The sequence below is a fragment of the Lynx canadensis genome, chromosome C2 (genome assembly GCF_007474595.2).
Source record: "Lynx canadensis isolate LIC74 chromosome C2, mLynCan4.pri.v2, whole genome shotgun sequence".
Classification (NCBI taxonomy): domain Eukaryota; kingdom Metazoa; phylum Chordata; class Mammalia; order Carnivora; family Felidae; genus Lynx; species Lynx canadensis.
In genome coordinates, this window is record NC_044311.2 from 147,202,129 (window position 1) to 147,229,396 (window position 27,268).

At 45.3% G+C, this 27,268-nt stretch overlaps 1 protein-coding gene across 2 annotated transcripts; it reads left to right on the forward strand.

Moving 5' to 3' along the window:
• On the forward strand, positions 1 to 26,593 carry IFNAR1 (interferon alpha and beta receptor subunit 1). Of its 2 annotated transcripts, none has more exons than XM_030330653.3 (11): positions 1 to 204; positions 3,846 to 3,969; positions 9,374 to 9,552; positions 11,304 to 11,461; positions 11,810 to 11,948; positions 12,856 to 12,970; positions 16,649 to 16,845; positions 16,957 to 17,114; positions 20,082 to 20,232; positions 22,126 to 22,271; positions 23,393 to 26,593. In XM_030330653.3, exons 1-11 carry the CDS (start codon positions 132 to 134, stop codon positions 23,630 to 23,632), a joined length of 1,680 nt encoding a protein of 559 aa, XP_030186513.1. In that variant the 5' UTR covers positions 1 to 131; the 3' UTR covers positions 23,633 to 26,593. The 2 variants fall into 2 exon arrangements, with proteins under 2 accessions (XP_030186513.1, XP_035920191.1); XM_036064298.1 differs by lacking the exon at positions 23,393 to 26,593 and adding an exon at positions 22,370 to 22,570.
• Positions 26,594 to 27,268: the final 675 nt, after the last annotated feature.

Consider the following 27,268-nt stretch of genomic DNA (forward strand, 5'->3'; position numbering starts at 1 on the left):
TGACTGTGCAGTGGGCGGGGCGAGGGGCGGAGCGAGAAGCCGCTTTTGCGCCGAGGGTTGCCTTGCGTTGTGGGGTTCTGCCCGAGGTGACCGAGGATGTGACTGGCCCGGCCGGCGGCGGCCAGCGGAGGATGTTCTCCCTCCTGGGCGCGACGACCCTGATGCTGGTTGCTGGAGCGCCGTGGACTTTGCCCGCAGCCGCAGGTGAGAGACGAGGGGTCCGGGGTGGGGGGTGGGCATCAGGCTGGGCGGTAGGGGCGTTGGAAGCCTCCGCCCTTGGAGGCCGGTGGAAGGGGCTGATGTCTGGGAGACCTCTGCTCGTCCGTGGTCACAGCGCTCAAATCGAAAATCAAGAGGAAATAGTGTTCGAGGATCCTTCCACGCCGCTTGCTTGGGAGCCAGCGCCCCCGTCCCCCGGCAGGGGACGCCCTCCCCGCCATCCCTCCCCGGGTTCCCACCCCCGCGGTGCTGGGTGTTTAGAGCCTTCCTGTCGCCTTCGTGTCTCTTTGAAAAATCCGGCAGCTTGACTAGAGCCTTAAAAAATAACCAGGGCTTCTGAAACCGTGTCTCAATTCAGTAAACAGTTATTGAGATCCTAATGTTGCTCTCTTTCAAAGTCATAAAAATATTCATACTTTTTAAACCTAGTAAATGCAATTCTGGACCCTAGCTTCAGAAAATTATCCAACATGTGGGAGGAAATTTAATATGGGAGGATGTATGTGTTTGGATTTATGTCAGACTTAAGAAGATAGTAAATCATTTCTGACCATCAGTAGGCATGTGAAAAGCTGGAAGCGACCAATTGTGTAAATTGTACACGGTACAAAGGTGAAATAGACTTGTTGTCAAAAGGAGATTGCTGACAGTAATAGGACAAAATCTGAAATCGAAGATGCTACTTAATGACTATTTCCAAGTCCTTTTGCATTTTTCAGTCAATTATTTGGTGGTCTCCCAAATGCCAAGATGCCCCTAACTTCAGGGTCTCTCTCCTTCAGCAGTAGAAGCACTGCATCCCAGAGGAAATCCCTGGTTCTACCCCATCAATGTCCTCTTGTCTCAAGGCTCAGAATTGCTGGCATTAGACTGGTCTAAACTGGAGACTATAAATGCTTTCGGATCTTTTATTGATTCCCATAAACCCAATCACTGCCCTTTGGCTGCATAGAATCCAGAAAATTACAACAAACGGGATGGGAATAAAGTTTAGAGGAGTGCAATAAGGAAAAGTAGTCTCAGTGATGAAGTCACAGAGAAAATGAATATAAAAAAGAAAATTGAGGGAGGGGAGACTCAATAAGGAGCTCCCCAAAGTAAAAAAAAAAAAAAAAAAAATTTCAGATGTTTTCTAAGATGCCTCCCCTTTTGACTGCATACCATAATATCTCCAGCTGGAAAATAGAGGAAGCAGTCCCAATAAAGAAAGTTCTACATGTGGACTCCTATGGTCGAAAGTCTGCAAGGAGATAATTGCTTGCCTTGAGGCAGAAGTAAAGGCTAGAAATACGGTAGGAATACATTTTAAAGCCAGTCTTAACGAAAGATCAGTCCTTTGTGATGTTGAAGAAATTCCTGTGAACTCAGCATTACGCTACTGAGAAATGCAGGTTAAGTATGAAGCTATATAGACCCTGCCCTTAAGGAATTTGTAATCTGATGGCAGATACGTGCGTGACACAAAGAAGCAATTGAGTTTTGTTTTTTAGTTTGTTTGTTTGTAACATCTTCTTTCAATGAGTTTTGAGGTCCTGCTAGATGTCAGGTACTGTATTGAGTATCTACTTTAGTGTGAAATTAAGCAAATGGATTCCTGTTACAGCATATAAAGAGCAAGGTTAGTATGGGCCGCAGTATTTGAGCTTCAGTATTGGAGCTTCCGTGAGCTGGGTCTGGAGTGTGAGAGGAAGAAAAATTCAGGTTGGAGGGGCCAAAAGGGAAAAATAAGAAGACAGGAAATCCAACTGGGGGAAGATTTGTACTCAAAGCATAAGAAATAAAGCAGATCTCTAGATAGAAGTCCTTAAAAATAAACAGAAGAGGGGCGCCTGGGTGGCTCAGTCGGGTAAACATCCGACTTCGGCTTAGGTCATGATCTCGCAGTTCACGAGTTCGAGCCCTGCATTGGGCTGTGCTGACAGCTCGGAGCCTGGCGCCTGCTTCAGATTCTGTGTCTCCCTCTCTCTCTGCCCTTCCCCAGCGCATACTTTCTCAATAATAAATAAAACATTTAAAAAAAATTTCTTAAAAAAAAAAAAAACAAAAACAGAAGGGTTCAGGCTTGTTAATGAACACCTTTGCAAGTTCCTGTAGGGCTCGGCTGACATGATCAACATTCATACCTCTATCTCTCGATTTTGTCATGTGAATATTTGGTTTCTGTCAGTAGCTGTTCATTTTGAATCACACCTGTCTCATTCTCTATCAGAATATATGAAGCGTGAACATAGAATGTGAAACCAAACTGAGGCTGTTACACAGTGGAACCCTGTATCCTCTCATTGCTTCTAAGATCAAAGAAAATGTTTATACAGACTATTTTTTCTTTTTTTTTTAACCTTAACTAAAGAATACTTTTAGTGCTAAAAAATGCCAACTGTAATCTGAGATTTCAGCAAGTTGTAATCTTTTTGCTAGTAGGTCTTTTTTTTTTTTTTTAATGTTTAATTTATTTTCGAGAGAGCACAAGTAGGGGAGGGACAGAGAGAGAGGGACAGAGGGAAGAGACTTGAACCCACAAACCACGAGACCGTGATCTGAGCTGAAGTCGGACGCTCAACCGACTGAGCCACCCAGGCGCCCCAAGGTCTTTTTTTTTTTTTTAATTAATTAGTTTGTATTTATTTATTTATTTTTGTCATCATGATGAGGGCATTAATCCCCATCTCCTAGTTCACCCATCCCCCACCTACCCTCCCTCTGTTAACCATTAGTTTGTTCTCTACAGTTAATCTGTTTCGTGGTTTGTCTCTTTTTTCCTTTGCTCATTTTGTTTCTTAAATTGCACATATTAAAAGAAGGGGCGCCTGGGTGGCTCAGTCGGTTGAGCGTCCGACTTCAGCTCAGGTCATGATCTCACAGTCTGTGAGTTCGAACCCCACGTCGGGCTCTGTGCTGACGGCTCAGAGCCTGGAAGCCTGCTTGCGATTCTGTGTCTCCCTCTCTCTCTGCCCCTCCCCTGCTCATGCTCTGTCTCTCTCTGTCTCAAAAATAAATAAAAACATTTAAAAAAATTTTTAAACTTGCACATATTAATGAGATCATACGGTATTTGTATTTCTCTGCCTGACTTACTTCGCTTCGCATTATATTCTCTGGCTCTCTCCGTGCAAATGGTAAGATTTCATTCTGTTTTACAGCTGAGTAATATTCCATTATACCTACACACCACATATTCTTTTTCTGTTCAGCTACTGACAGACACTTGGGCTGCTCCCATAACTTGGCTATTGTAGATAAAGCTGCAGTAAACATAGGGGTGCGTGTATCCTTTTGAATTACATTTTCACATTTTTTGGGCAAAGAGACATTTTTTCAAATAAAAGACAATTTCCCTTTGTTTCTTTTCTCCAGCTTTACTGAGATGCATTTGCCATATAAGGCTAACTTTTTGCAGATTAAAAAAATCTCAGCCTTTCTCCAGCTTTCTCAAATGCAGAGATATAATTAGCAGCCTCCCTGGGCCGCAAGCACTCATTGGGTTTTTGTTTTAGATTTTTGTATATGCTTTATTATATTTGAATGCATTCACTCTTTGATCAGTGATGTGAAAGGAAGACTCGCATTTTAAAGAATATGCACGGTGTATATGTAACTGTGTTCTTTTTTGTTGCCTTTATGTATAGGGGGAACAAATCTAAAATCTCCTGAAAATGTAGAGGTCCACATCATTGATGATACCTTCACCCTGAGGTGGAATGGGAGCGATCCAGCTGGCGGGAACGTGACTTTCTCAGCAGATTATCAAGTGTATGTGACTCTACTGATTGGTTTGCAAGAACCACCTGAATAATTTCAAACCATTGTAACCCTGTCATTTACTTCTCAGGGTTGGGAAACCATTGGCTTTTCCGTCTTCTAGAGGAATTTTATGTCTGTGTGATATTTATGCCTTCGTTTCTACAAATTCATCTTTGGGTGTTTCAGCAAAAGAGGTTTGGGGCATAAGGACGGCAGACAGCTTCTGTAGACCACGCTTTTCTCTTCTAGACGCTCCGCCTTCTTTGAGTATAAATTAGGGTCGGAACTTGAACGTGTCTTGAGGACATGGGAGAGGGCCCCAAAAGGTCTATCCATGGTCTTGGAATAGGCCACCCGCACCCTGCCGGTCAGGCTTTACTATCTCCATTAGGCACAATGTTTTCATTTTAGATACAGGACCTCGCATTTCCACAGACCCTGTTTCTGGAGTTTCTGTCTCCTCCCTGGTGCTAATTTCCTACATAATAGCTGCCAAGATAATTGGGCAGGTGGGGAGTTGGAGAAGAAAGGATTACAGAAGGAACACAGCTCAGGAAGCACAGTACTTTGCTTTGGGTGTCCTGGGTGTTAAGTGATCCCTGTCCGGGGTGATCTGTGTCCAAGAAAGAGCGGCCGGTAATTGGGCGGTGAAGAAATGGGGTGCAGGACCTCCAGAACCAGGACGCTCCCACTTCAACCACAGCCCCGGCACCCTCCTTCTCCCATTGATTGTTCTTTGGAGTTTTGTTTGTTTTTTTAGGTTTATTTATTTATTTTGAGAGAGAGAGAGAGAGAGAATGAGCAGGGGAGGGGCAGAGAGAGGGGGCAGAGGATCCGAAGGGGGCTTCTGTGCTGACAGTAGACAGCCTGACACAGGGCTCGAACTCACGAACCGTGAGATCATGACCTGAGCTGAAGTTGGACGCTTAACCGACTGAGCCACCTGGGCACCCCCTCCAGTTGGTTGTTAATAGAACTGTGAGATTAATCCCACAACTTTAGTAATTAGCATGTGTGTACTTGTGCATGTGTACATATATGTGTGTGTGCGTGTACACACACAAACTTGTATACGTACATACGTGGTTTTTCTCGGAATTAATTATTTAAGAATTTAGCTCTAGAAACTCTTGGGGCGCCTGGGTGGCGCAGTCGGTTAAGCGTCCGACTTCAGCCAGGTCACGATCTCGCGGTCCGTGAGTTCGAGCCCCGCGTCGGGCTCTGTGCTGACTGCTCAGAGCCTGGAGCCTGTTTCCGATTCTGTGTCTCCCTCTCTCTCTGCCCCTCCCCCGTTCATGCTCTGTCTCTCTCTGTCCCAAAAATAAATAAACGTTGAAAAAAAAAAATTTAAAAAAAAGAAACTCTTTAAGTTGAACTTGGAGTTTTGTCACTTTTGTTCTTTGCTCTCGTTGAGAACTTTCTCATGAAACAACTGCTTTCAGTATAACAAAGGTCATTTCGGATACTCTTTTTTTTTTTAATTTTTTTTAACGTTTATTCATTTTTGAGAGACAGAGACAGAGCATGAGCAGGGAAGGGGCGGAGAGAGAAGGAGACACAGAATCCAAAGCAGGCTCCAGGCTCCGAGCCATCAGCCCAGAGCCCGACGCGGGGCTCAAACTCACGAGCCGCGAGATCGTGACCTGAGCTGAAGTCGGATGCTCAACCGACTGAGCCACCCAGGCGCCCCTAGATACTCTTAATTAAAGTTACCCTTTTAATAAAGAATAGTCATAGACAGCGCTCTTGTACTGTCGTTCCTCCGCATCCTGTTGCTTATCCTGAATTCTCCAGCCCATAATAGCCTTTTACCCTTTCTGACTTTAGCATCGAATGCATTATTTCACGGTGTTCTTATTCTACCCTGTTCTACTAGCTTTATAAATAATCGCCTTGTAAAAATATGCCAGACCAACAGTTTAAGGAGACAGTGTGGCGATGGTGTAGTGTCATGCGGACTTGGGCCAGGCTGCTTGGGTTTAGAGCCGTCCCATGCTACCTATTCTGTCCCGGTTTTCTTGCCTGTTACGTTGTGATAATAAAAACTAATATGACCATATATGTTTATCATCCAAACCAAGACATTTTTCGGAGTTAGAAGGGGCAGTTCATTTTAGATAAGCGAGAACAACAAACTACAACCAGCACCACCCCAGGCACGCTGAGATGGGGCACCCCTATAATAATGTATCTAACTCTGAAGGCTGTTAGAAGTATATAGAACAGTTGTATGGAAGGTGCCCAGAGCACTGACATGGAGTAAATGATCAGTGGAAGTGTAGTTAATCGCAGCAGCAAACAAATATTTTTTAACGTAGTGTTTCTCAGAACATAGGACACAGGCACTGGTGATAAATGCCGCATAAAAAAGCTGTTAGGATTCCAGCGTCTGTAGAACACATGCTAAGACATCAGTGTTTGTGACCTATATCTACAGTTCATTATGATGTATGTAGTGTTTAGTATTGATTCTTTCATTCAATAAACACTGAGTGCCTCCTGTGCCGAATCCTCCTGTGGGTGCTTAGAATATATCCGTGAATAGGAAAGACAAAGGTGGCAGGTGATTATGTTATGACACTGGTTTTATGAAATGAGTTTTGTGTTGGTTACATAATCAGTTTCAAATTCTGTTTTGTTCCGATCTAAATACTTTTATGATAAAGTTGAGTTCGGGGTTTGTTTTTTCTTTAAGTAACATAAAAGCAGCTACCTCTGCATTAGCTCCCTCGTCTACAGAAGCATTGGAATCAAGGATGTAAGTGCATCTCCTGGAACAGGAAAGAGGTAAAGAGTGAGAGTGGGTTAGAACCATGTCAAGACTTGGTTTTAGAAGTTTTATAAGGTCAGGGCCCCTGGCTGGCTCAGTTGGTTAAGCGTCCGACTTTGGCTCAGGTCATGATCTCACTGCTCGTAAGTTCAAGCCCCACATGGGGCTCTGTGCTGACAGCTCAGAGCCTGGCACCTGCTCTGGATTCTGTGTCTCCCTCTTTCTTTGCTCCTCCCCTGCTCATGCTCTCGCTCTCTCTCTCTCTCTCTCTCTCTCTCTCTCTCAAATATTAAAACAAAACAAAACAAAAAAACCCACAAAATTTTTATAAGGTTTTCTGTTTATATTAAGAGTTTCTGGATTTTTAAAAATAGATTCTGGGGATGCCTGGCTGAATCAGTCAGTTGAGCATCCAACTTGATTTCAGCTCACATCGTGATCCCAGGGTTGTGGGATCTAGCCCTGCGCCGGGCTCCATTCTGAGTGGGGAGCCTGCCTAGGATTCTCTGTCTCTGTCTCTGTCTCTCTGTCTCCCTCTCTCTCTGCCCCACCCCCACTCTTTCTCTCTCAAAATAAAAAATAGATTCTGGTGTGGAGAAGTGTCTCAGGAATGGTATCATTAAATGCCAGCTCTACCCTCACAGCTCAAATGAGTAAAATAAAAAAGGGAAACCGGCTAGGAATGAAGCTTTCCACATGCTAGTGTATGTTTTTGGCAGATTTTTCAAAGGTTTCTTTTTTGAAAAATGAGATAGACTTGTATTGGGGTCCTCAAAGAACTTATGTGGATAGATCACCCCTGGAGTCTGTTGTCTTAAAGCATTTTTATTTCCATGTATTTCCTTTATTTATTTATTTATTTATTTATTTATTTATTTATTTGAAAGAGAGAGAACGTGCACCCAAGTGAGCTGAGCGTGGAGCCTGACGCAGGGCTCAATCCCACAACCCTGGGATCGTGATCTGAGCTGAAATCAAGAGTCAATTGCTCAACTACCTGAGCCACCCAGGTGCCCCTTAAAGCATTTAAAAAAAATTTTTTTTTTTTAACGTTTATTTATTTTTGAGACAGCGAGAGACAGCATGAACGGGGGAGGGTCAGAGAGAGAGGGAGACACAGAATCTGAAACAGGCTCCAGGCTCTGAGCTGTTAGCACAGAGCCTGATGCGGGGCTCGAACTCACGGACCGCGAGATCATGACCTGAGCCGAAGTCGGATGCTTAACCGACTGAGCCACCCAGGCGCCCCCTTAAAGCATTTTTAAAATGAAATCTACAATATTCTCCTTCCCTCCTCATCCCCCTCCCCTCCGAGGAGCAGCTTAGGCTGGAGCCATGAATTCATCTTGACAAAAATGCCTTCTCACCAGATAGTTCCTCTGCCTGGTTGAAGGTAGACAGGGCTTCACATAGGCAAAAAATTTCGAAACCTGGCAAGTTTCCTCTCACCTTCCCGTCAGCCTCCTCGGTAGGTCAGGCAAAGTGACATGTGGCAACGTGACCCTTTCCCTTTTAGGCCCTCCTTGCCAACTTGATTTCTTCATGTTTTTTGAAGAATCCAATATTGATCAGTTCTACTTTTGAATGGACTAAATCCACTTCAAAGAATTTGTTAATTTTTGTTAACATTTTAAGTTCTTTGTCTCTAGTGATGTAGCAGAATTACTGCAATCAGCGAGCCAAAGGGACGGTTTGGTCTTGATGAGGGCAGGGGAAGTTACCAAACCATGCTGATTCTGAGGTCTTTCTTTGGTCTGGTAAATCTATTCGTAGGACAAGTTTAGAAGGGCGTCATTGGGGCGCCTGGGTGGCTCAGTCAGTTGAGCGTCCGATTTCGGCTCAGGTCATGATCTCACGGTTCATGGGTTCAAGCCCCGCATCGGGCTCCGTGCTGACAGCTCGGAGCTTGGAGCCTGCTTTGGATTCTGTGTCTCCCTCTCTCTCTTCTCCTCCCCTCCTTGCAGTCTGTCTCTCAAAAATAAAAATAAACATTTTTTTTAAAAAATTTTTTTAAAAAGAAGGGCACCATCAAATCCAGTTACCAAATTTTCGATAAGGAAAAGATCCAGAAATACAAGGCAGTTGGCCAGAAGTCACACAACTATTCTTAACAAAGTTCGCTGTTACCTTACATGTTATTTCTTTCTCTGCTTTTTTGAAATCCTTCCTAATACAAACCGTCACAAAATTATAGAACTGTAGTAAAAAATTAACTCTGTCACGGGGTTCCTGGGTGGCTCAGTCAGTTAGGTATCCAGCTCTTGATTTTGGGTCGGGTCTTAACCCCACAGTCGTGGGATTGAGCCCCACACTGGGCTCCGTGCTGACAATGGAGCCTGCTTGGGATTCTCTCTTGCACTTGTGCATGCACACTGTCTCTCTTTCTCTCTCTCTCTTTCTCTCTCTCTCTCTCTTTCTCTCTCTCTCAAAAACATTAACTGTCAGAATTATTCCATTTTATAAATAATAACTTGGTATATATGTATTGAAAAAGTGCAGAGTGGCGGAGGAAAACGTTAACAGGACCTCAAATAGAAAAAATAACTACTTAGACCAGCTTTATAATGTCAGTAAACAGAGACTGTGTTTAACACTTGTATTTACATATTTTCTTATGCATTTATTTGCCTTTTTATTTTAAAGACCCAGAAATAATACTTGGCTAAAATTGCCTGGGTGTCAATCTGTTACCAGTACCAAATGCAACTTTTCTTCACTCAAGCTAAATGTTTACGAAGAAGTCAAATTGCGTGTAAGAGCAGAGAAAGGAAACGAGACTTCTCCATGGCATAACGTTGACGCATTCACCCCATTTGAAAAAGGTAAGAAGTTGCCAGCTGAATTACAGTATATGCTTCATCAAATCTCACTGCAGCAGCTCACTTCATAAGCCTGTTCATTTGCACGATGTGAAGTCTCCCATTTAAAAAAAAAAAAAAAAGCGGGCCACCTAGGTGACTCATCGGTTAAGCGTCCGACTTCGGCTCAGGTCGTGATCTCGCGGTTCGTGGGTTCGTGCCCCGTGTCGGGCTCTGTGCTGACAGCTCGGAGCCTGGAGCCTGCTTCCGATTCTGTGCCTCCCTCTCTTTCTGCCCTTCCCCTGCTTGCTCACATTCTCTCTCTCTCTCTCAAAACCAGATAAATATTAAAACAAAAAAAACTCCCAAGAATGATCTGTATCCCTCTCTGCACTTCTCTGCCTGCCGCTCAGCCTGCAGCCTTCTACATCAATTCCGTCCCTCATCACTACACAAAACCACTCTCGTCCAGTACCCTGGTGACGTCAACGCCGAGTGAGTCCCCAGCCCTGTTCTAGATCTCCAGGGCCCTGCTCCCTCCCAGCACTCCTGCGCATCGGATCCCTCCTTTGCCACTTTGTTCCGGCCCCCCTGACCTTTCAGGGCCCCACTGCTCACGGGGCTCGGTCCTCGCCTCTTCTCTTTCTACGCTCATCCGCTGCTAATCTGGCTTTCGAGCCCATCTGTATGCTCTTGAGAAAGGCCCACGCTTACACCTCCAGCCCCGCTCTTTTCCCCTTGCCTTTAGACTGGTATCATCAGTTCTCGAATTCAGCCTCCCTGCATAGATGCCTAGGGGTCATCTGGCCAAAGCTCTTGATTTCCTCCCCTCAAAACCTGCTCTTCTAGCAGTTTTTTCCATCCCTTCTAAGGACAGCACCTATTTATTCGCTCGCTCAGGCCAAGAGTCTTAGAGTCCTCCTTGGCATCCTGCCTCCAGCCTGCCAAGGAATTCTGAAAGATCAACCTTCAGAGCATGTCCCGAATAGGATCCTTTGTCACTGCACCCCACCCCCCACCCCCACCTGGGCCAGCCTTCACTAAGCCACTCCCACTTGCCACTTGAACTTCTGCAGTAGCTTCTTCCCGGCCTCCCTGCTTCCTGGGACGTTAACTAGGATGATCTTTCCACAATGTAAATCACGGCGGCATGGCTCTCCTCCGATCTCACCCCGACACCGATTAACTACATGTCACTGATTTAACTACATGAACTAGGAACTACTACGGAGTTCTTCCTTTGTCATCTGGCTCCCAGCTACTCCTCTGATCTCCTTTTCAACCATTCAGCCATGCAAGCCTCTTCATCATCTCTTGCAAAGGGGGAGCACATTCCCACCTCGGAGGCTCTGCACTTGGAGCACCCTCGGGCAGGAATACCTTTTCCCTAAATGTGCATGGCTGCCGCCCTTAAGTGATTTATGCCTCTGAGCACCTGTCTCAGAGAGGCTTTTCCGGACTAATTTACCTAAAACAGCCCTTGCCACCGTCCTCTATCCCTTTATGTCACTTCATTTTTCCGTATAGCACACCACATTGTATGTATTCGTTTATTCGGGTGTTTGGGCGTTTTTTTGGTTTTTTCGATTGTCTTTTTTGTTTGTTGGTTGGTTTTGTTTTTTGCCATATGCCCCACTGAAATGTAGGCTCTGCGAGGGACTTTCTCTGTTTGACTATGCCAGGCACATATGAAGCACTTAGAATTATTTGCCAACTGAATGTTTTGACCTTGTGTTAATGAAATTGTTATAATAAATACGCTTGTCTTTTTACAGCTCAAATTGGTCCTCCAAAAGTACATTTAGAAGCCGAAGATAAGGCAATAAAAATAAACATCTCCCCACCTGGAGCAAAAGGTGGTGTCATGTGGGCTCTGGATAGTTCGAGTTTTACATACAGCTTAGAGATCTGGAAAAACTCTTCAGGTGCCGAAGTGAGCATGACTTTTACCTTTGTTCAGCAGAAGGGCAAAAGGACGTGGATCTGGTCCAGATTTTGACTGTATACTTTTTTTTTTTAATTTTTTTTTTTCAACGTTTTTATTTATTTTTGGGACAGAGAGAGACAGAGCATGAACGGGGGAGGGGCAGAGAGAGAGGGAGACACAGAATCGGAAACAGGCTCCAGGCTCTGAGCCATCAGCCCAGAGCCCGACGCGGGGCTCGAACTCACGGACCGCGAGATGGTGACCTGGCTGAAGTCGGACGCTTAACCAACTGCGCCACCCAGGCGCCCCGACTGTATACTTTTTAACAGCAGAATTCTATTTGTTTTATTATAGATAAAGACTAAAACTGTGTATCCCAGAGACAAAATTTATAAACTCTCACCAGAGACGACTTACTGTTTAAAAGTTAAAGCAAGACTTTTGCCGAGAAAAATTGGTGCCTATAGTCCAGTGTATTGTATAAAGACCACAGGTAAGGAGGAAGTTATGCTTTAGATTCAGTAACTGTATGTCCGGATGGGCAATCTGTTAATTGTGGCATTTTTCCCCCTTGGGTTGCTGGAGGTTATATGATGGTTTAATAGATGTTAAAACAAAAACATTATCACCGCCATTACATAAGGGGGAAAAATGTCACAGTGTTTGGGATTTTTTTTTTTTTGTCTCAAGTCCAGAGGAATGAAAATTCTGCCTAAAAGTCTAAATAATTTCTAATGACAAAAACTGATTGTTATTCGCTCAGAATCCACAAAGTAGCTGCCAGAGGAGCAGTTAGTTTTCCAAAAAGTATACCTTGATAAGTGAAATGTTCAAATGTGAAAGCATCCTGACATATTTCGTCAATGACATCTTGCCAGTAATGAAGGTCCGGGGTTAGGAGCTTAGATTTGTTTGTTATTTTGATCAAAGTTTTATATGCTTTGTTTTCAAAATCAAACAACACAGAAGGGTTTAAAGTTTCCCTCTCCTGCCCCCTTACCCCTGGTTCCGTTTATAAGTGACGAGCACTGCTCTCAGTTTGTACATATTCTTTCCTGCCGTGGTCAGGGCTCGTGTAAGCATACGCACGGACCTACAGTTTCTTGGTTTTGGCTTTCAAAAAAAAAAAATTGGATCCTGCTAGATCTGTCTTTCCACTTCCTCGTTTAACCTAACGCACTGAGGATCTCTTTGTACGAGAGCACATACAGATCTATCACATTCTTTAAGTGGCCGCACCATACTGCATTGTGTGAACATATACCAGAACTCACTTAGCCGTTACCTCGTAATAAAATGTAAGCCTTTTATTTTCTTTGCCGTGCCGCTAAGAATTCTTACCATACGTTATCTCCCTAAAGTAAAAATGCATGCTTTACTGTGTAATCTTTGTCTTCTAGTTGAAAATAAGCTGCCTCCACCAGAAAACGTTCGAATTGATGCTATAAATGACATCTGTGTTCTTAAGTGGGATTACGCATCTGAAAACATGACTTTTCAAGCTCAGTGGCTCCAGTAAGTCCTAGTCCATTAGTTTCCTTTTGCACAGTTTATTTTGCACAGTTCGTTATGGTTCCTTTCGTTCCACTTCAGCCCCCCACTGTTCCGGGCACACATGCTGACTGATGGAGACGCGTTACCCTATATTGGAAACGGGATGTTTAATACCGGTTCCTGCTCTGCCGGTAACTGACTGGATGACACTGAGCTAATCCCTTACTCTTTTGGCCTCACTTTCCTCATTTGTTGTAAGATGGGCACACTCTCATAATATCTCGAGTGCCCCCTGGCTCTTTTTCTTTTTCCTAAGTATGTGTCTCATTGTGTGTGTCATTTCCCCATTCTGCAGTACTTGACACGTGACCCTGACCTGTTCTTCAGAACTCGCTTTTTCCGGGAGTCCTTGAAATGATCTCGGTCCAGCCACTCTGCCTTGCTCAAGTCAGCCTTCCCATTTTCTTGACGACTTCATTAGTTTTGACAGGGGTTTTTAGTGATGACTTCAGTGGGAAATGGAGAGAGCCGGGAGAACTGTGCTCTCGCCGACACTGGATGACGTCTAGGCGCCGCAGAAGTGGGTTGAGAGAGAACTGCACGCGGTTCACATTGACCGGGAGGTTGTAGGGGATAAAGAGGCAAATCAGGTGGAAGGAGAAGGGGGCCGTAGGGGAGGAAAGGGATGGGAAAGAAAGCTCTGTTTAGAGCAGAGGGATAGAGGGACCAGACACAAGGAAAGAAAGAGCCAGGAGAGAAGCGAGAAGCAAACAGGGCAAAGGGAAGTGGATACTGACTCTGCTGGACTTTCTCTGTCCTTCAGTGTTGGTCGTGGAATAGAAATGTGCCCCCGTGCCTCCATGCATGCCCATGAACCCTCAGACGGACCAGGAAACCGTGCAGTAGTCTTTTGTGTTCACCTCCCTCCCAGCAGGATGCTGAATGATAGGGCCACAGATGAGAGAGGGATGGAGGTTTCCGGTGGCCCGTCTCGAATTGTCTTTTGGGTACTTGGCCCACTGCACAGAGCCCGGAAGGGACTGTAAAGGGGCAGCCGAATACGGCCCGTGGTTCCTGAAATCCAAAGCGGGTAGCTGAGGTTGCATAGCAAGGTGTGATTTGGGGCTGAGGAGTGGTGTACAAATTAAAAGGTGACAGAAATCGAAAATGCGAAGGTGGGAGTGGGGCTGGAGAGGCCAAAGGAGCCGCGTGGAGGGGGAGGAGATGTGAACAAGGCCTGGATTGGTGAATCACATGTTTTAAATTTTTTTTTTTTTCAACGTTTATTTATTTTTTTGGGGACAGAGAGAGACAGAGCATGAACGGGGGAAGGGCAGAGAGAGAGGGAGACACAGAATCCGAAACAGGCTCCAGGCTCTGAGCCATCAGCCCAGAGCCCGACGCGGGGCTCGAACTCACGGACCGCGAGATCGTGACCTGGCTGAAGTCGGACGCTTAACCGACTGCGCCACCCAGGCGCCCCGAATCACATGTTTTAAACTGGCCGAGACGGGGCACATAAGGCAGAGCTACACCACACGGGAAACTCGGGCTGCGAAGAGATTTAGAACTAGGTCAGCACGCCTGGGTGGCTCAGTCGGTTAAGCATCCGACTCTTGATTTTGGCTCAGGTCGTGGCCTCACAGTTTGTGAGTTCAAGCCCCGCATTGGGCTCTGCGCTGACAGTGCACAGCCTGCTTGGGATTCTCTCTCCCCCTCTCTCTCTGCCCCTCCCTCCTCTCTAAATAAGTAAACTTTAAAAATGATAGATAGATAGATAACATTAGGTCAAGGTAAGGGGGAGGTACAGTTTTCTATTGCTCTGTAACAAATTACCACAAATTTAGCAGTGTAAAGAGGGCTGTTACCTCCCACTGACTTCGGGTCAGGGGACCAGGCCTGGCTTACATGGTCCCTCTGCTCAAGGGGTCCCAAGGCAGCAGTCAAGGTGTCATCTGGGGCTGTGGTTTCATACAGCCCTCATAGAGGACCTTGGCGTCCTCTCCTACACTCATGTGGTTGTTGACAGAATTCATTTCTCAAAGCTATAGGACTTGTGGTGACCTACTCCTTGGAGGCCATCAGGAGAGAGAATCTCAGATCTCTAGACCTCTTTTTGGGGGCTTGTTTGATGAGGCAGGTCCCTCAAGCTTAGTGTCATTCAGTTAACAAAGAGTCTGCTGATTTGGGACCTTAATTTCATTTGCAAATCCCTGTATCTTTGCCATAGAATGTAACCTACTCAAGAGTTCATGGATTCTGCCCACACTCAAGGGGAGGGAATATATAGGACATGTGCACCAAGGGTGAGAATCTTGGGGGCCATCTTGGAATTTTGCCTACCATGTGGGAGAAGACCCGCGTTGAGAACAGTTGAACCTTTGGTCATGGGAGAGAAGTGGGAGAGAAAGTTGAATAGGTAGGATGGAGTAAGATAAGCTTAGCCTCAGACTGCCTCTAGGCATTTGGGTGCTGTTCAGAATTTTACATTGAGGGATAGGTAACATGAGGTCCATATTCAAGGAGGGTGAAGGTTGCTGCATTGTATGTGATGCAGTGAACCATTGAAACCCCAAAGACAGGAGAACCAGTTAGGAGGCTATTGTAGTTCCAAGCTTGAACTGGGATGCTTCGAGTCGTTGGTTTCTGAGCAATTTACTTGACCTCCCCAGGCTCAGTTAGGTGCCCACATTCTGTTTAGACTTGCTCTTATCACCCTGTGGTGTACATCTCCCATTATAACAGGCAGCCATTGGTGTGTGGGTGGATGTTTCACAGCTGGTTTTCCAGAAGAAGAAAAAGCCTTATTTTTAATGTTTGCCAGTTTTCATGATGTAAATGCTCCCACTGTGGTCACTTTTTTTTTTTTCTTTTTACTGTGTTCACTTTCAAGCTTCCAACATGATGTCACCGAACATGACGTTGGGAAGAAACGCACAGCAAAACTCCATTACATAGTATGTCCACCACATAGATACAATAGGCGTGAATAGCTTTGAGCACAGATAATAAAATATAGTCAAATAATTAGGACAGAGGACTTTCGAGCCAGGTTGTCACCTGTGCTTCTGACCCACCAGCTACAAATTAAAAAAAAGAGACAGAAAATGAAAAAAGAAGAGAAGAGTTTTGAGTATTTTTATTTTTAATGCAAACTCTTTGTGAGCTTATACAATTTGATGATTTTTTTTTAATATCTTATTTACTTTTTGGGAACGTGCAAGTGGGGGAGGAGTAGAGAGAGGGGGACAGAAGACCCAAAGCAGGCTCTGCACTGACAGGGTGACAGCAATGAGCCCGATTTGGGGCTCGAACTCTCAAACCCGGAGATCATGACCTGAGCTGAAGTCGGACGCTCAACCCACTGAGCCACCCAGGGGCCCTGCAATTTGATTTTTAATAATGGCTTTTAATAATGGGTTCGCAGCATTGCTGACTATTCAGCAGCTGTTTTTGTGTGCTGGCACTGGTCAGCCCCGGCACACCCGTGCTTTATCACATTCTGGAACAAGGTCTTCGGTTCTCTGCGTCATATGGACGTCTCTGACACCGTATTGCGAGACACTGAGGGTGGGGACTGTTTACCTCTGTAACCTTAGTCCCTAACAGAGTATCTAGCATATTATAGGTGTTTCATAAATACTTAATTGAATGATTATGTTTGTAATAAAAATTTTTTTTTTTTTTTTATCTTAAAAGTGCCTATTTTAAAAAGATTCCTGGGAACTCAGGTAAATGGAAACAAATGCCAGGCTGTGAAAATGTCAAAACTACCCAGTGTGCCATTCCTCAAAATACTTTCCAGAAAGGAATTTACCTTATCCGTGTTCAAGCATCTGATGGAAATACCACATCTGTTTGGTCTAAAGAAAAAAGATTTGATGCTCAGTTACAAAGTAAGCCAGTAGCTTTTCCTCCGGAATGTGTTTCTCTGATTTGATGCAAATTCTTAACGCTGTTTTCCTAAGTCCCAAGTTGAGCATCGTGTCTGTACATTTTTTTCCTAGGTGTCCTCGTTCCTCCAACCATTAACGTGAAACCCACGAATGATGTTTCCCTGCGGGTCTTTATCGGCGCTCCAGAAGAGTCTGAAAACAAGTCTGTGAACCAGCATTACTCACTAATTTATGAAATCGTATTTTGGGAAAACACTTCAAATGCTGAGGTAAAACACACACACACACACACACACACACACACACACACAACAACAACAACAAACTATGTGCTGCAAGTTTGTAATGTAGGGCTGTAAATGTGATTTGGGTAAACAAAGTTTGAAGTTAAAATTTTGGCAAAATTTGTAAACTCTAATAATGTTAGCATCTTTCCATGTTTTGCGTGCTAGTTACGGATCGTCTGCGTCTGGGCCCGTTTGTTTTTAACACTCAGATCCCTGAGCCCTTTTACTACTCAAATCAGAATCTCCAGAGGTAGAACTCAGGAATTTGTGTTTTTAAAACGATTCCTGGGTATTTATCTAAACCAGGGTTGCTCAATGCTGTTGACCTTTGGATTGGATCATTCTTTGTGGTCAGAGTTGTCTTACACATTATGGACGCCAGGATCATCCCTCCCAGTCAGGACAACCAAAAAAACCTTTAGATGTTGCCAGATATCCATTGGAGGCAGCGTACCTCCAAGGAGGTGAAGAATCTTAGATGGTACAACGGTTTGTGGCCCTCCAGGAGGAAACCATGCCTCCAGAGTTCAATTTCGCTCAACAAAATCAATTTCGTGGCAAGGGAAAGGTTAGAGAACAGTCGTCTAAAAGGCTCCTGAGCTGGGGGACTCATGAAAAAAAAGATTAAGAAACATGGGTTCAAATACTAAAATTCAAAAACCATGGGCAAAGATAATATACAACAGCAGATAATCCACATTATTTCTAGATCTCTTTTCCCTGTGGAATTACAATCAAGCGCTCAACCTTTAAAAATCTTAGGCAGTCGAGTGGGGTGAATTCTGTAACTTGACTTCATTTTCAGTTGGAAATCTAAGAAGATTCCAGTGACTTGGCTGCTTTCCTTTTAACTATCTGAACACACTGTAACCAAAGCATAATTTAGTACACTGAGAATTAGTCAGTTCTCAGTTATCCCTACATCAGGAAAACCTAAATATGTGTCTCAAGCCACCAAATTGTGTAACCTTACGCAAGGTGCTTTACCTCTCTGAGATTTTGTTTCCTCTTTTGTAAAGTGGTGGTAGTCATAGTAACTACATTTTTTTTGAAAGGATGTTTATGTTTATAAGGTTTAAAATGAGGCAACATCTGAGGGGTACCTGGCCAGCTCAGTCGGTGGAACTTGTGACTTTTGATCTTGGATTGTGGTTTGAGCCCCATGTTGGGTATAGAGATTACTTAAAAAAATTTTTTTTAATTTTTTTTTTTAAATTTTTTTTTTTCAACGTTTATTTATTTTTGGGACAGAGAGAGACAGAGCATGAACGGGCGAGGGGCAGAGAGAGAGGGAGACACAGAATCGGAAACAGGCTCCAGGCTCTGAGCCATGAGCCCAGAGCCCGACGCGGGGCTCGAACTCACGGACCGTGAGATCGTGACCTGGCTGAAGTCGGACGCTTAACCGACTGCGCCACCCAGGCGCCCCTTAAATTTTTTTTTTAACGTTTATTCATTCTTGAGAGACAGAGAGACAGAGCATGAGTGGAGGAGGGGCAGAGAGAGAGACAGGGAGACAGAATCCGAAGCAGGCTCCAGGCTCTGAGCTGTCAGCACAGAGCCTGATGTGGGGCTCAAACCCACGAACTGTTGAGATCATGACGTGAGCCGAAGTCAGACGCCCAACCTACTGAGCCACCCAGGCACCCCTTATTTAAAAAATTTTTTAATCTTTTTTAAAAATTGTTTTTAATGTTCTTATTTATTTTTGAGACCGAGAGAGACAGAGCACGACTGGGGGAGGGGCAGAGAGAGAGGGAGACACAGAATCGGAAGCAGGCTCCAGACTCCGAGCTGTCAGCACAGAGCCCGACACGGGACTCGAACCCACAGACTGTAAGATCATGACCTGAGCTGAAGCCGGACGCTTAACCGACTGAGCCACCCGGGCGCCCCTAAAAATCTTTTAAAACGAGGCAACATATGAAAATACCTAGCACATGACTTGACAGATAGTAGAGATTAAATAATTTCACTGGCCATCTTGTCCTGTCTGGCCAATATGGCAGTTATTACACTCATGACAGCAACTCCTATTTATTGAAAGCTTATTAAGCAGCAGATACTGTGGTAAGTAATTTACGTCAACCGTCTCAGTCATTCTTCCACAGAACGACCCTGCCAGGCGATCTGATTGATGGAATCATTCAGCAGACACTTGGGATGGAGTGTCCGTCCCTTATTCCTTCCCTGATTGATGCGGAGCTTTCGACAGTGGAACGTGGCTGGGTGTGATGTGAGCATAGTTTGGCTTGGCACTCAGACTTCTCTCGTTTGCCAGGAGGGAACAATGCTCCACCTAGTTTCTGGTCCAAGGAGGATGAGGGACTCATGGAGGAGACTTAAACCTGACCCACCGCCTCCAAGAGGGCTCCCCAGCCAGTCAGAACATGTTGGGGGGGGCGAATAAATGTGTTTTCAGCCACAGGACGTTTAGTGTTATCATGTAACACTGCACGTTACTTCGTTGTCCTTGTTTCGTGATGTTGTTACACAATATTATGGTGGCCATACCTGACTACTACAGGGAGGCGCAATAATTGTCTTCGTTTTACAGATCTGGAAATAGGGCAGGGAGAAATGAAATAACTTCGCCAAAGGCCACATAGCTATACGTGATACCTTAATACAGGCAGTTTAAGGCCAGAACCCCCCACTCCTGAGCAGAGGAAGTACAATGGCAATTAATCCAAATCAACGGCTACTTATAAATTAGAGTTGTCTTAGGACTCTATCTTACTCTTTTTTTTGGAAGCAGCATTTTTAACTTTGGTTTGGTTCTGATGTGTCATCCAAAACAAATTTATATTTCTTAAATGCACTCCAACTAAGTGGTTAGGAGGGGCCAGTCCTAGACTGGATACTTAGAGAATTCAGGAAAGTGACATTCCCTATCTGATTTCCTAAGGTAACTAAATTTTATCAATGATCTCCTTATATTTTTTATAGAGAAAAACTCTAGAGAAAAGAACTGACTTTACTTTTCCTAACTTGAAACCACTGACTGTATATTGTGTCAAAGCCAGAGCACTCACTGAGAACGAAAGGTGGAATAAGAGCAGCGTTTTTAGTGATCCTGTGTGCGAGAAAACAAAACCAGGTCAGAATCTTTCATTATATCTTTAAAAAAATTGTTTTCATGTTTATTTTTGAGAAAGAGAAAGAGAGAGAGAGAGAGAAGACCGAGTGTGAGTGGGGGGAGGGGCAGAGAGCAGGGCAGACTCAGAATCTTAGGCTCCAGGCTGTGAGCTGTCAGCACAGAGCCCGATGCGGGGCTCGAACCCATGAACTGTGAGGTCATGGCCTGAGCCGAAGTCGGACACTTAACCAACTGAGCCACCCAGGTGCCCTCATTGTATCTTTTTTTTTTTTTTTTTTTTTTTTTTTCAACGTTTATTTATTTTCGGGACAGAGAGAGACAGAGCATGAACAGGGGAGGGGCAGAGAGAGAGGGAGACACAGAATCGGAAACAGGCTCCAGGCTCTGAGCCATCAGCCCAGAGCCCGACGCGGGGCTCGAACTCGCGGACCGCGAGATCGTGACCTGGCTGAAGTCGGACGCTTAACCGACTGCGCCACCCAGGCGCCCCTCATTGTATCTTTTTTAAAAATGTAACTAGACTTGGGGCACCTGGGTGGCTCAGTCAGTTAAGCATCCAACTCTTGATTTCGGCTCAGGTCAGTGATCTCACGGTTTGGGAGTTTGAGCCCTGCATCAGGCTCTGTGCTGATGGCATGGAGCCTGCTTGGGATTTTCTCTCTCCCCCTTTCCCTGTACCTCCCCTGCTTGCTCTCTTTCATCAAAATAAATAAACTTTTTTTCCTTTTTTTTTTTTTTGTTAATGTAACTAGACTGGGGCGCCTAGGTGGTTCAGTCAGTTGAACATCTCTTGATTTTGGCTCAGGTCATGATCTCACGGTTCATGAATCCAAGCCCCACATCGGGCTCTGTGCTGACAGTGTAGAGCCTGCTTGGGATTCTCTCTCTCTCTCTGTTTCTCTGCCTCTCCCCAGCTCGCTCGCTGTCTCTCAAAATAAATAAATAAACTTTAAAAATAATTCAATTCACTGAGATTGTAAGATATTTCCTTTTTGACTACTTTAAAGGAATAAAGAGAATATTTTCTTCATGAACTACATGAATCAAAAGTAGACCTTGAAGTTAAGTCTTTCGGTTTTAGAAAATATTTTTCTTTTCTTTTTTCTTTTTAATGTTTTATTCTTGCGAGAGAGACAGAGCACAAGCAGGTGAGGGGCAGAGAGACAGGGAGACACAGAAACCAAAGCAGGCTCCAAGCTGTGAGCTGACAGCACAGAGCCTGACGCAGGGCTTGAACCCACAAACCACGAGGTCACGACCTGAGCGGAAGCCGGACGCTCAATCGACTGAGCCACCCAGGCACCCCTAGAAAATATTTTTAATGCACAATTCAGTGTTTTTGAATGTGTTAAATTTCTTCCAGTGCCCACATAATTAATTGCTCTTACCGGTTACTCCTTAGCATTTAATAAAACTATTTTTGACTTTTTGTTTTTTACATCATTCTTAATACGATTGTCACGCGGAAATCGCTTAAGTAGCTCAATTGTGAATGTTGTTATGAGGGAATGGTGAAGTCCCATGTTGTATTTTCCAGTTCCTAGTGTTGACCTGTAGGTACTTACTCATCACAGAATGGTTTTAATTAGGCAGCTGTGTATTACAGAAATGCTAGAGAATACTTGGCACGTTGGGAGCCACATGTCAACGTGGCCTCCTTCACTAAGCCTCTCTTACTTCACTGGCCAGGCCACCATCTTTAAACGGAAATGGGTTGCCCACAGCTTCTGTATGCTCAGTGTTACCAGAAATATTTCTAAGGGCGTATGGTCACGTACGTTTTATGTTTCCTTTCACTTGGCTACGTATTATGCGCACACAATGTCAGCACTATTAACGTGTTTGCGTGTCAAAACTTACGTTGAAGCTAAACATCACCTATTTCTGTTTTAGGAAGTACTTCCAAAACGTGGCTCATAGCTGGGATTTGTGCTGCCTTATTGTCCATCCCGGTCGTCACTTACGTTCTGAAACTATTCCTGCGATGTGTCCGTTATGTGTTCTTCCCGTCAAGTAAACCTCCTTCCACGATAGATGAGGTATGGTACTCTTCTGTGTCGCCAGGTGGATTTTTCTTAAAATGAACGGGAAGTACGTTTCGCGTCAACAGAATCCATACTTTTTTCTTGTTACGCAGAAACTAATACAGACTGGGCTGTTTTCTTCAGCTTCCAGTAAATTGGCTCTAGCAACAGCCATTTAACATCACACAACATGGACTGGTAACATGTGTCCGTCATCTCCTATTACTCTGTCAGTCTGGCCCCTGTGGCATTTGTTTTTCCATTGAAAGGCTTGGCAAAACATAAGAGACTCTTAAAAACTGAGAACGAACTGAGGGTTGATGGGGGGTGGGTGATGGGTATGGAGGAGGGCACCTGTTGGGAGGAGGACCGGGTGTTGTATGGAAACCAATTTGACAATAAATTTCATATTAAAAAAAAAAAAAAGAAAGAAAGGCTTGGTAGTCACCAAAAGCCTACCACATTGTCGTGAGTTGCACAAAGCGTATTCTGTAGATGACATCACAGACAGGGAAATAAGGAGAATGAGCCTCCTCTCGCGACACCTCGCAGGTTCCTGTTTGGCACACCTGTGAGGGGAGGCGATTTAATTAATGAAAGCACTCGATGATCAAGGCCCAAGCGCAAGGACCTGGCCTGGGGATGGTGGGTTCACCTAGGTGGGCTTCAGGCTGCCTGCCTCGAGAGTGTTGTTCGGGGCTCCGGCTTTGCAGCTCCAGAGACGTGGAGGCGAATTGTTGATCAGCCACAATCCGTCTGCACATGTTCACTCTGTGAGCTCCAGCCGATCACTGAAGAGAACCTGGGCGAGTGCCCTTACGGGGTAAAAATTTCCAGACACCCTCGCCACAATCCCAGAGCACGACCCCCCCCCCCCCCGGCCCCCCGTTCCGTTCTCTCCCGCGCTCACCGGGCCCCTGACCCTAACGGTGCTCAGTTGTACGTGACCTCACAAGTGGCCGTGTTCTAAACCTTAGACTGGGGTCAGTAGGCTCTTAGCTGACTTTTTTTTCATATGCACGCCAAAAGACAGCTTTTCTCGGTACTGGATGTAGGAGACGGAAGCTAGGTTATTAGTAGGAAACTGTTAACTCTTTTAAACAACCTGTTTCCATTCCTCCCCTTCTTTAAATCAGTATTTCTCTGAGCCGCCACTCCGGAACCTCCTCCTTTTCACTTCTGAAGAGCAAACTGAAAGGTGTTTTATAATCGAAAATACAAACATTATCACCGCAGTAGAAGAAACTGAGCAAATCGGTGAAGATCACAAAAAATACAATTCCCAAACCAGTCAAGATTCGGGAAATTACTCGAACGAAGACGACAGCAACGACAGCAAAAGCGGCGAAGACTTCCCGCAGCAGGTAGCCGAGTGACCGGAAGCGAGCCCTACACCCTCCGGAAGTTGCGTGGGAGGCACGCCGGAAGTGCGAGCTGCGTCGCTCGGTCCCTCCGCTCCGGCTTGCTGGGGAAGGAAAACATCTCCAGGTCGTAGGTCCTAAAATACAGGCAAGCAGGTGACGGCGGTATTTGCAAACGGAAGAACACAGATCGGGACACACGTTCTCTGTATTCTTTCCCACGTGTGGAGCCGTGACCGAGGGTAGTTAATTGTGTTCCTGTCGGGTAACACGGTCACCGTGCTGCCTGTGGCCGCGCGTCACCCATTCGTTCGCCATCCTCCATTCCCAGTGTGATAGTTCAGGATTTTTCGGGGAGCAATTAGACACTCTTGTAGGCCCTTGGGAAATTTCCTTAGAGAAGCCGGGTTCCGTTACCACTGGTTTTCTGGAAAACAGCTTAGTCCAGAAAACATCTGCAGATGCCAGGAATGGGATCCGTAACATTTTCAGGGGACTTCTCTCCGGGTATCCCCGAAACACTGGCTCTACATCACAGTTACCTCTCCCTTCTGTGGTTGAGGCTTCAAAACAGGTAATCTTTTGCTAGACATTAACACTTGCCGATTCAGAACTTAATTCACAACTTAGTAGAACAGTAGCTTCTGAATTCGCAGCCACTAAAGTTACAGAGAAAGGGCAAACTGTCTAATTAGAGAAGTTAGGATTTTTTTTAGCAGAAGGAAGTATGTAGAGGTGAGCCAGGTGTATGCAGGAAGGCTTGAGACCAGAATTTGCTACCGATAGAGTAAGAAGTAGAAGATAATGCAGTAGGAGGAAAGCAGGTGACTTTAATGAAAAATAAGAGTAATGTGTCTAATCAACTTTTAATTATTAACGTGCCGTGTGGTCGCTTGTTGCTAGGCTCATGTGCCTTTTTTTTTTTCTCCTTTCTCAGTTTTATTGAGATGTAATTGACCTGTAACTTACCTGTGTCGTGTTTCAAACCCGGCCAGCTTCTCTGTGTGTGTAGCTGTGTTCAGGCATCCCTTCTGTTTCGTTTACGTGTGCTCAAGAAAAGGAAAATGTATTGCCGAGGTGGGGAAGAAAATGTAACTGGAAGGAAAACCTAATTTTAAGAATTACGTGTTTTCCAAAGGCCACCTAGAGTTTATATTTAAACTATTCGCGGAGATCCTTCCCTTAGGAAGGAAGTCTGGGAATTTTGGTGGCCTCTGAAGGGAGAAGAGATGGGAGTGACATTGTGCGCTGGGACATCCGTAACCTAAGGCCAGTATTGTGTACGCGGTGGTCCCCACGGAGGTGACAGGTTCCTCCGTGGGGAAGAAAAGGTTGAAGGCAGCTGCCGTGTGGAAGGCCGTACACCTGCACGTCCTGCGCTCTCCGGGCGTCCTGCGCTCTCCGGGACCTGCCGTCCAGGCTGCGGGCAGAGCGCCGCAGGGGTCAGGAAGGCCCTGGAGCCCCTCTGAGACACAGGCCTGCGCTGGGGGGATCCCTGAGGTGACCCGCACACATTCACTTTTTGATCTTTCTGACCGGAGACATTTCCTTGCAGGCAGACCTTCTGGGTTGGCCCTCTGTTTGTAGAGGTGATAGGAACGTGTTCAGACACCCTGTCCCCCACCCTGTGGCGTTCATGCCGAGCTGATGGCGACGGTCCCGGCCAGCACCCAGGCCCTAGATTGACCCTGGCAACAAAGCTGGGCCCTACGATGTGGCAGCGTGCGTCTTCACCTCTGTGGTGTTGGGTGAGCACACGTCTCAGCAGCAGCAGCAAACACAAAGCTGCTCGGTTTTGCCCTCGTTGTCTAGACCTGAAAATACAGTTCCTTTCCATTCCTCATTATGGTCTGCTTGTAACACAGCCAGGAGGTGCTTCCTTGCAAAGTGAGGAGTATTTTTCCCGAAGAATAGTTTGCTTGGAAGTATCGTGTCCTCGGGGGTGCCGAGAAAATGCCTCGTGATTACAATATGGATTGTTCTCGGAGAGGCTGAATGTAACCTAAGAGTTTGTGTAAAAGATTTGTATCATCGCAGCCAGAAATCTTTATTATAGATTGATATCCATTGTAAGTAGTGCCATGGGTCCGTAAACACATACCTTCATGTTTATATTTACCCTTGCCCTCACGTATGACGGGGGCCATATTCCATTGTTAGGACAGCCATAAACCACTTACTAGTGTAGATTCTAATTCAAAAATTAGCAATGCTGCTCAGAACTATGCATCTTAGAGCATTTTAGAATCTGACCAGAAATTTACAACCGGTAAAGTTATTTTTTTAAATAGAATTTGCAGTTTGGGGGCGCCTGGGTGGCTCAGTCGGTTGAGCGTCCGACTTCGGCTCAGGTCACGATCTCGCGGTCCGTGAGTTCGAGCCCCGCATCGGGCTCTGTGCTGACTGCTCAGAGCCTGGAGCCTGTTTCACATTCTGTGTCTCCCTCTCTCTCTGACCCTCCCCCGTTCATGCTCTGTCTCTCTCTGTCTCAAAAATAAATAAACATTAAAAAAAAAAAAAATTAAAAAAAAAAAAAAGAATTGGCAGTTTGTTATCTTTTTCCCAGCCTGTGACCTTTAAAGCAGCCCCGGATTGCTCTTAAGAATTCTGAGTGTACAAAAACTTTCCTCCCTCCCCTCTCCTTCCCGTGACTCTCCTGACATGTTACATATTTGTTTTTCATGTGGTATCTGTCTGCCCCCATGAGACCAGAAGCTGTATGAGACCAGACTTTCTCTTACTCATTGCTGTATCCTCAGCAGAAAATAATTATCTAATGTGTGAAATCTACAGTTTGAACCACGTGGGTGCCTCTGACAATGTTTGTATGTTTGTTGAGTTTGTTGGAAGGTCATAGCCATGTTTTCAGTGTTTCTTTGCAGTAAACTTGCATCCTTTATTCATGTTTTTGTCTTTAAACCCTGTTACTGTGAACAATTCTATATAATAAACACTGGGGCCAGAAGGCTTCAATTTTGTTGTTGTCATGTTTAGACTTAATAAACTTCCATGTACAAGGGCTCCTGGGTGGCTCATTTAGGCGCCCAACTTCAGCTCAGGTCACGATCTCACGGTTCGTGAGTTCGAGCCCCGCGTCGGGCTCTGGGCTGATGGCTCGGAGCCTGGAGCCTGCTCCCGATTCTGTGTCTCCCTCTCTCTCTGCCCCGACCCCACTCATGCTATGTCTCTCTCTCTCTCAAAAATAAAACATTTAAAAAATAAATAAACTCTCATGTACCAGATGCCACAACTGATGCCTTCACACAGTGCTCAGAGCAAAGGGGGCCGATGCCTGTGCCCAGAGTGCTGAGGCCCAGTGCCGAGGATCCTGAAGGAGCCACTGCGGCCATCCTGCGTCCCCCAGCCCCTGGACAAGTCGCTCACTTGCTTGCTCTTTTCCTTTTCACAACCTCCACCTCAGACACGTGGATGGAGCCCAGCCTTGGATAAATCTGTGCGATGGTGTTGCGTGTGCTTCTTTCCTGAACTGAACTGCCTGCCTTTTACAAATATTTCTTCTCCGAGTAAATTCAGAAATTTCTGACGACACTCCCCAATCCCGTATGTAAACTGATCTCTCCTGCCACTTGGACACATTTAATCTGAAGTTGAACACAACTGATACTCGGACCGGGGACCCTTCAATAATCT

What these genes read in the sequence shown, in the direction of transcription:
- IFNAR1 (XM_030330653.3), top strand. Translation starts at nt 132, where the DNA reads ATGTTCTCCCTCCTGGGCGCGACGACCCTGATGCTGGTTGCTGGAGCG. An exon ending in ATTTGATGCTCAGTTACAAA is followed by an intron (nt 16,846 to 16,956) that starts GTAAGCCAGTAG and finishes TTTTTTTCCTAG; the next exon opens with GTGTCCTCGTTCCTCCAACC. An exon ending in CTCCTTCCACGATAGATGAG is followed by an intron (nt 22,272 to 23,392) that starts GTATGGTACTCT and finishes TCTTTAAATCAG; the next exon opens with TATTTCTCTGAGCCGCCACT.